Below are 9931 nucleotides of genomic sequence, written 5' to 3'. Positions count from 1 at the left end.
TTTATCCTGAGATCCTGTACCTCAGATTGTAGAACCTTTGTCAGTGTCAGCCATGTGATGAGTCATGACCATCGCTTGGCCAATGTGCTCTTTGTGAAAGCCTGAGAGAATATTTTCTCTCAATGTGTGTTGTAGGCTTTCTTGCAGCATAGCTAGGGTAGCTGTTCTAAATGAAGGTTTTTCCTCCTTACAACTCTTGGGTATTTCTTAAGGATGCTTGGTGCTTTAAGAAGATGCTAAGATCTCCCTCTCATGGCAAGACAGGAGCACAGAATTTTTCTTTTTCTAGTGTCCCTGTTTTGGTTTCAGGCTCTAGGAGTTGCCACTTGGTGTACCTTCAGTTGTTTTACCATAGGCATGAATACTTCAGATGTTCCCAGATCCTCCTGTGGACCATTGAGTCATTGCTCTCCAGGGCCCTTCCACACAGGTCCTTGAGGTGGGGCTAGCATGCCGCCCCTTGCTTTGCTTAAACCATGGTCAGGAAGTTATCTCTGGCAGAGACAAGCACAGCAGTGAGCACTGCTCGTTGCTGCTCCCTCTGGGCTGTCTTTGCCTGTGTGTGATCTGCTTGTTGAACTCTGATGCTTCCAGGCTCTGGTCAGTGTTCCATACAAGTGGACCATGTGTCTGCAACACCTCACTCTCGTGTCTGAGGATGAACTAACGGATACTGAGCTAAAACCCATAATTAAGAACATGGATCTTGAACTCAAATGGAGTGGGTAGCAATTTCTAATCTATGTGACCCTTGGATTTTAGTTTCTAAAAGTCATTTTCCTTACTTGAATCCCATTTCACATTAGAATGAAGCTGTGGAAGTTTGTTACTTATAAATTAGTCTCATGTTTATGATCTTAAGTATTTGAGGAAGTAATTTCTGCTTTAGGAAACATTTTTCAGAGTTTGAAGAACTCTCTATGGGAAAGTAGGTAACAGTTCAATAATATGAAGAGAAATGAATTTTCACACCCTGAATTTCAGCAGGAAATTTCCACTACCTAAAAGCTATGCAGTGTTATTGAAAGCAGAAGAGTTGGAATCTCTTAAACTTCTTTAGTGGTTGTTAGTTTTTAATTATCTATGCGAGTAGAGACTTGGGAAAAGAGCAGGCAGACAGTGACAACACAATTTATTTTCAATTTTGGAATGCAGTGTTTATCTTTGGAGGAAATTTACCATCTTAATAACATTTGGTTTGTGTTACCATTGAGCACAACCCCTATGACCACAGAAACCAGTAATTATTGTCCTGGGGAATATGCATTAGTCGGAAGCACAGGAGCACTAGGGAAAACCAACAGGGACACTATCATTTAAAATAATCCACATGTGGAAAATTGTGAGAATTGGCTATACTGAGGCTATTCCACCTTATTAAAAAGTATGACTCCTTAATTATGATTCCCTCTATAATGACTAATTAACAAAGGAACAGAATTGCCCTATTTATAACATAGCTCATACAGAAATCAAAAGAGAGTAATGAGCCTGGAGGGAGGGGTCATTGCAGGTCAGAGAACAGAAATACTTGATATGCCAACTCAACATGCACTGTCAGTGTGTGTATATAAGCTTTCTTACTTTGCAAATAAGCAACCTGAACAGGGAGAGCAATGGCTCCAGGCAGACAGCCGGAAGTGACTCGGCACAGGCCAGAAGTGGTTCCATGTTTCCTACTCCATCCCTCTACCATTTTTGAGAGTATGCAGATCTCACTTACCACAAACATTTTCTTCTTCCGGCCTTTTCCCAATAATGGTGTCTCGTAGTTGGCGTAGCTTTTCCTTTTAATGAGGACACAGGGTATAGAATAAAGGACCAGCATATGGAAGTCAAGATTTACATTTTTCATGGCTCAAAGAGAAAACATTAACACTATGGGCTGGTGTTCATTTTGTATTTATGTGGTCTGGGCCCCCCCTCATCCTTGGTGCTTTATGAAGATCATCTTACTTAGTCCTCACCATTGTAGGAAGGGGTGTAAAATATCACCCTCTCATTTTGTAGATGTAGAAACCAAGATGCAGAGAGGTGAAGTGACCTTCCCAAGTCAGACAGTGAGTACTGGTGGAGTCTGGATGAGACCCAGAAGGCTAATCCCTGTGAAAGTGTTATTCCTTGAGTCTACACTTGCTGTCAGGGGCCTAAATCATCAGAACTGCATTACACAGGGATAGCTTCCTGGTACCGGAGCACAGCCCTTGTACTTGGTAGGGACCTTCCCTCCTTGTGCTCTAAGTGTTAAGATAGGGACTTGGGAACAGAAGATGTGCAGCTCAGTTCTCTTTCTTAGCACCTTTGTGCTCTTTCCTTGTTTCCCACATATTCTACATCATTATTTCCACATTATTCTACATTCTTTTAACCCACTAGAGAACAACAAACTAAAAGGCAATGAATCTTTTAGAAGGCAACCAAGAATCATGCTTTTCCTCATGATTTGCCTGGGAACCTAGAAACCCTTTTCTGTAGTTCTTCCCAGATCTCCTCCTGGAGTAGAGCTGCCCAGTCAGGTCACCTTGGTGATTCCTCAGTGAGGAACAGCCAGGCAGGCAGTACTCCTGTCTCCTCCTGTGATACCAGGGTGCTACCTGGCCCTTCACCTTCCTGAAGCTCTACTAATGAACAAGGACAATTCTCTCTCCCTCCCCATAATTGTTTTAACTTTCTGTAATAAACTTATCCCTAGGACACAAATCAGTGCTTTTCCAACCATAATAGAGTGGTGAAAAGGAGTCTGTGTTGTGGGGTGTGTTTGTGTGTTGGGGACATGGAGGCGGATATTGTTATTACTATTATTATTGTTTTTTCTGTCTGGATTTTTGTCCCAGTCCCTATGTTAAGGACAGGCTGATTCAAACATAGTAAATTTTTGGGTCTGATGAAAAATACTCTGAATGTGTTTTGGCCTGTGTTTACAGGTTAAAAAAAATCTTTTTTTTTTTTTGCATAGACATTATAATCATGATCTCATTCTCCCTATTAGATGAGTCACATTAGTCTCCATGGAGTAAGTATGGTTCTCCTTAAATTCTTCCCCAAAGATAGAAAATAAATGTTCAAATAAAACAAAAGCAACCAATGGTTTAATGGAATGACTAGTGAAATAATTTCCCAGAAGCTGCATTATTCTGAACTGAAATTTTTATTAAAGGTCTTCTCTTAAATCAATAAAATTTACTTGTTGTAGCACTGCTGGGTTTGTCTTTCAGTACCTTTGGCCCCTTTCAGGATGAGAGAGACCAGTGGGTTTGTGGTGTTGGCTAGCATGAGATGGCATGTCTGTCACATTTCTGAGCTGTGTTTGCAGTGGACATTCTGTGTTTGTCAGAATAATATTGCATAAACTGGCATTGCATAATCTGGCCCAGTGCCAGAGCTGCTATTGGAGACAGGTAATTTTTGCCCAGGCATGAATTCAGAAGTATTTGGAAAGTCCCTGTACTTACACTGTCTCTTGCTTCTATATCAGATTCTTTGAAATGTCATCACTGTGACTTTTGTTTTCTTGTTGTTTTATATATTCTTTTAAGCATTGTCTTTTAAATACAATTTATCTCTTGGGGAAGATGGTGTCTGAAGCTATTATAATTTACAATTTGGTCTCAATAGCTTACTAAATGTGTGTAACCACCTGGGAGCAAGGTTCTGGGTCAGCAAGGCACAGAGAAGAAAAGTGGTGCCACAATACTTCAGGGCCAGGAAGGACTGCTCAATAGGGAGGTGCTGGTCCTGGCGCCCTGCAGGGGAAGCATCAGGGAGGGGTGGATGCACTTGGTTTCCATGCCCATCTCAGAACCACCTCCTTCCATCCTCTCCCCAGATATAAATTATGTTTATAGAAGACAGGAAAGCAAATTTATCCGAAGTTAAAATTCTTGGCTTTGATTAAAAAAAAACACACACACACACATGCATGCACATACACACACACACACACACACGATTTTAATCTTCTGGTATCATATATGTCATATATATGTGTGATATATATGTGTGATATATATATATATATATATATATATATATATATATATTTCACATTTCTGACTTTTGCTTGACATGATTGCAAGCATTTCCTGTATTAAGCACAGGTGTTAGCAGCTCATTAGGGGGTTAGCCTTGATCACCAGCCTCCAGGACTGAGCTCGCCAACATGAGCTGGCAAAGGTGAAATCTCCGTGCTACTTTCATGCTTCTAAACTGAGTTTTACAAACAGCTTTTGTAGTTGTCAGTTAACAACAGAACAACTGCCCATATTTCTCCTGTATTTCGATCCCACCAAGCCCTAGGAGTCTATGCACCAGGGAACATACCAAGGCTTCCAACGGGTCATCGTTACCTGCTGAATCATTTCCAGGCCGCTCTTTCCTATCTGCCAGTGTTTGAATTTCTCGAGGGCTTCATCCACAGACAGCTTCCCATTTTTTACTTTCTCCTGAAGGAGGATGAGTTCTTCCTGCCCTGCTTCTAGGCAGTGTCTTGGAATGGAGACAGCAGAGCTTTCCTTCCGAGCTTTGTCTGTGATATGAAGAAGGAAGCAACAACAGGAAGTCAGTGTATGGACTACAAATAAAGCCCGCAGTGCTACCTGTACCTAACTGCACCTGAGCTGCTGCAGAATAAAGCAGGACACACTGCAATGCTCCTTTTTCAAAGGACAATGATGGCACCTGGCATCTAGTGTTATGGGTAAAAGAATGTCCCATTACTGAAAGCATAGAGGCACAAGGACAGACAGAAAAATTAGCAGCAAAAAGTTTGATACTGTGGACTTGGAGGACGTGCCAGTTTCCTTCCTTAAAGGATAAAAGGATGCTGGGGGTGGGATTCTGAGGAGGTCACACAGTTGCCCAGCACTTGTGGCCCCCTCCAAATGTAAGAACTAAAGCTGCAGGTGGCAGCTGCATTGGAGGACAGTGGGCAGGGGAGAAGGCTGGGGTTCCTTGTAGGAGCAACTCAGTACATGAGAGGAGCCAGGAAAGCTGGACTAGTGAACCCCAGCAGCTCAGACACTGGCCATCTACCCTTGGCCACTGTACAGTCTCAGGGTGTTACAGACTTGCAGTCTAGCTAGGTGACAACCTGGGGATGGAAGAGTAGCTTTGCTCTGGAAAAGGAATTCACATCTCCTCCCTACAGCCTCCAGAACCTGGAAAGATAGAGGAGCTACTGAGTGAACAGCAACCCAGCTCATGAACCCCAAGGGACTACGGCCTCAGGAGTCCAAGGTGACCTGCAGGGGGACAGTGATCCAGTGCCCAGTCAGTGCTCCTCACAGCACAGACAGGCAAATCCTCATGGAGGGAAGGCTGCGACAGGAGGCCCTGGTCTTGAAGAATCAAGGCTACGACAGCCATAGGAATGGGGGCATCACAGAGCCAAGGGACCTGTTGCCACCTGTTCTTGCAGGTGGAGCATTGGATCTTCATTGCCACTGGCTGGGACAGACTCTGCGATGGCTGTGCTGCTGCCACCCTCCTCTGCACAGCCCTGCGACAGCTCTGATGGACCTTGGTCCGTGTGGGTTGGTGTCTGCGTGTGGGGCTCACTGCTGTGCCTGTGCCTCAGGCCAGATGCAGGGTAAGAGGACAGTGCTCCACTCTGGTGTCTGCTCTGTGCCCAGCCATGGGTGGGTCCAGCTAGAACAGTGTGGATGTTGAATGGTCCCTTATTTCTGCAATTCCTGATGCCATCGCTGCATAGTAAGGGTGGTCACATAAGGGTGCTCTGCTGTGTACACTATCTCAGCTAGGCCAGTAATGTCTCCACCTCCATGTGAACCCTGAGAAGTGTTTCTCCCTGATCTTGCTGTGGCACACACATTGAACCCAAAGCAATTGACTATGGTGGAAGAAGCCACAGGAGATGACAGCAGGTGCCCTGCTGCAACCAAAGCCAGTGTAGCACATGAAGCCAACACCCAGACAGGCCTTCAGGAGAAAGTTGATTGCTATGAAAGACCCCATGTCACAGTGGCAGACATAAGTGATTCATCAAGTGTACAAATATCAACATAGATGACAAGAAATGTGAAAAAACAAACAAAAAAATGCCTCCAAAAGAACACAGTAGTTTTATAGCAGCAGATATCAAAGAAATCTATACCGATGAAGTACCTGATAATTTAAAAGAATAAGTATTTGGGAACTAAGATACAAGAAAACTCAGTCTAATGAAATTAGGGAAGCGATGGTTTGAGTGAGAAAGCCAGTAAAGGGATAAACATAGTGATGAAAGAAAACAAACATCTTGGGGATAAAGAATTTAATAAGTTTTTAAAAATACAATTGAATGCTTCAACAACAAAGCAGAGTAAGCAGGAAAAAAATATCTGAACTTAACAGAAAATTTGAAATAGCCCAGTCAGAAAAAAGAAAGGGGGGGGAGAGAGAGAGAGAGAGAGAGAGAGAGAGAGAGAGTTGCATTTTTAAATACTCGAATGAAAAGAGAGGAAAGATGGCCTAGAAAACTTCATTAATGAAATAATAGCTGAAAGCTTCCGCAATTGTGGGCCATGCATGTTCTGTACATCCAGGTGGAGGAGGCCCATAATGCGACAAGGGACTACAACTAGAAAATACCCTGGCATGTCATAGTCAAGCTGTTGCAATTCTAAGACAGGGGCCAGGGATGTAGCTCAGTGGAAGAGCGTTTGCCTAGCACGTATAAAGTTCTGGGTTTGATTCTGAGCACCACAAAACCAAAAACAGAAACGACAACAACAATAACAGCAAGCAAAATATCAGACAGAATTCTAAAAATTGCAGAAGTACCTACCACAAGACCAGGTTTACAAAAGATGTTTTAGGAAGTGCTGTGCCTAAATTGAAACAAAACAGACAAGCAAACAAAAAACAATTACCATCCCCCGCAAATGAAAGTATAAAATACATTGGAAGAGCAAGTGCATGAGCTGGGAATATAGCTCAGTGGCACTGCACTTGCCTGGAAAGCATGAGGTCATGAGTTTGATTCCTACTCCCTCCACCAAAGAAAAGAAGAAAAGAAATAGAGCAGATGTATGAAATAAAATATAAACAGTTAAAAAACCCTTATTAGTACAATAAATATTAAACTACAAAGAAGAAGAGTAAAGGATAAAAAATAGCACAAAGAATAATTGAAGCAAATAGAAATAATTTTATAAAATGATACATACAGATACAAATAGAAATAATTTACAAAATGACTACCGACAAAAAACTCACAATGTAAAATGAAAGGACAGAAAAAGGAACTCCACAAAAGGGGGAAGGAAGCAAAAGCAAGGAGGAGGAACTATTCTCATATCAGAAATAATAGACTTGAAAATTAAAAAGAAAACAAAAACTGTTAGGAGAGACCAAGAAAGGCACCATAGGATGCCTTTCAGTTGGACAAGTGGAAATGGAAGCTGAAAACACACTGGTGCCAGTGCTGGAGTACTCAGCGTTATACAGCAGTCAGTGCGCAACTCAAGGGAGAGGTAGAGTCCAGCACAGTGAGGTGCTAAACTCCACTTCTGGTGAAGGACAGACCATCCTAACCAAAGAAATCAAGACAGAGTGGGGCCAAACCACATTGCCTGTTAAATGGAGCTACATACAACCAATTCTTGGTCAACCTTATACCAAACGGGGAGAGCTGAGAGTTCTTCCTCCAACATCTGGATAAGACAAAGCTGTCCACTGTTAGCAACACTGTAGTGGACACTTTAGCCAGAAAAATAAGGTAAGAAGAAGAAATAAAAGAATATAAATAGACATATAAATAAGAGAAAATTAAATTATCACTGTTTGTAGATGATATGATTGTTTATACATAAACCTAAAGAATCCATTAAAACACTCTGTAAACTAACAAATGATTATAGTAAAGTTATAGAATATGAAATGAATGTATAAAAATTCAATGACATCTTTATATACCACTAATGACATTGCTGAGAAAGAAATCATGAAAGGAAAAGTATTCATGATAGCTACCAGAAGGACAAAAATAAAGAATGAAAGAAAACTATGCAATGAAAATTACTAAATTGCAATAAATAAAATTTTATTACATAAAAAGGAAAATATTTGAGGATAAGAAGAACTAATACTGTAAAATATCCACACTACCCAATCTACAGATTCAATGCAATCTTCACCAAAGTACCAAAGGCATTTTCTACAGAATTAGAAAAAGAGAATTCTAAACTTCACATGGAAGTAGGACAGAGCAGGAATAGGTGGTGCAATCTTGAGCAGAAGTAACTAAATTGGAGGTGTTAACTATCTGGGTTCAATAAAAAGATGAAAATCAAAAGAGACACAGATGAATGGAACAGGATAAAGTGCCTAGAGATAACCTCATGTATTTGGAGGTAACTAATTCCTCATAAAGTCACCAAAACACACACTGGAGGAAGGCTATACTCTTTAATAAATGATTCTGAGAAAACTGGATATTCATATGTAGAAGACTGAAATTTGACCCATGTCTCACACTCCATAAAAATAAATCAAAATGGGCCAAAGACCTCAATGAAAAGCCAGAAACTATGAAATGATTAGGAAAAAAACCTTATGTGAAGCAAATCAAGACCGTGTTGGAGCCAGGGAGATACCTCAGTAGAATAAATGCTTGCCTGGCAAGCAAAGGTCCTGAGTACTGCAAAAAAAAATCCCCAGTACTGAAAAAAAAAAATGTTATTGGTAGTAAGTGTTTTCAGGAAAAGAAATCCAAACCTCCAGAAACAAAAGCAAAAATAGATGAACAGATAAAGCTTCTGCATGACAAAGGACACAATCCGCACACCGAAGAAACAAAGTCCAGAAAGAAAGTTTGGTAAGCTTTTTTACAAAAAGTACATCAAAGGACATATATCCAGACTATATAAGGAACTTAAAAATCTAACAAAAATTAAATTACCCAAGTAAAATGGGCAAACTATAAAGACAGGTGTCTCAAAAGACTACATAAAACTGGTTAGTAAGCACAGGGAAACACACTCAACTTCATTAGGTGTTCTGAAAATGCGAGTCTAATGCAAGGAGATACTTCTCTTTTCTGGTCACAGCCACTCTGAGTATGATCAGAAAGTCAAAAATAAAAATGTCAGTGAGGATGTGGAGGAAACGGAGCTCTTACACACTAATGTGACTTAGTAAGCCGCTATGGAAAGCAGTAAGGAGGTTCCTTAAACAATTAAAAATAAAACTGCCATAGGACCAACTGTCATACCGCCAGGTACACATTTAAGAAAAAAATCAAGTACACGATAAAGACCTGAGAGTGCTAATATTGATAGTGGCACTTGGCTTAATAATTAAGATACTGAATCAAAGTAGATTTCTACCAGTAGGTGAATGGAGAAAGAAAATGTGGCAGACATGCGCTGTGGGATATTATCAAGTGACATCCTCTAGTTTTCAGTGAAATGGTTGGAATTGGAGGCTACGCTATGATATGTCAGACATGGAACAGCAAATGCTACATCTTTTCTTTTTCAGGTGACTGTTACAAAAAGAAAGAAAGAAATGCAGACCATAGTGTATAACAGATTACCCAAGGCTGAGCAGAGTGTGAGGTCAGGGAGGTAGAGGTAGGTTGGATGGGCAGAAGAGCTACATTGTGGTGCACCCAGGGCAGTGGCAGCTGCAGTCACAGTGATTATTATGCATCTCTTGAAAAGCTAGAAAATGGGAACTCAGAGCTTCCAAGCACAAAGCCACTATAAGGACATGGAAGTGTTAAGGACCGACTTTCATCAGTACCTGTTATGTACACAGATAGAAATATCTCACAGCACCCCATATTATTGTCCAATTAAAGTAATAAATTACAATACAAATAGAATAAAAGAGATTATCACATAAATTAGTTTGGAGTCTGCCACAGAGTAAACTAGATAAACCCTATTATTATTATTATTATTATTATTATTACTGCATTTTTAGGGAA

General features: G+C 40.8%; 1 protein-coding gene across 1 annotated transcript in view; it reads right to left on the bottom strand.

The window, feature by feature from the left end:
• Window positions 1–9931, bottom strand: part of Bank1 (B cell scaffold protein with ankyrin repeats 1) — a 323433-nt gene that overhangs the window by 14071 nt on the left and 299431 nt on the right. Inside the window, exons 12-13 of the mRNA XM_023703868.1 lie at window positions 4347–4525; window positions 1724–1787 (exon numbers count right to left, since the gene is read on the bottom strand). Of these exons, the coding sequence (XP_023559636.1) occupies window positions 1724–1787; window positions 4347–4525 (243 nt within the window). The remainder of the gene's footprint in view (window positions 1–1723; window positions 1788–4346; window positions 4526–9931) is intronic.

The sequence above is a fragment of the Octodon degus genome, unplaced genomic scaffold (genome assembly GCF_000260255.1).
Source record: "Octodon degus isolate 3935 unplaced genomic scaffold, OctDeg1.0 scaffold00183, whole genome shotgun sequence".
Taxonomy (NCBI): Eukaryota; Metazoa; Chordata; class Mammalia; order Rodentia; family Octodontidae; genus Octodon; species Octodon degus.
Note: the sequence above shows the minus strand (reverse complement) of the source record. Positions and strands in the feature narration are given on the sequence as shown.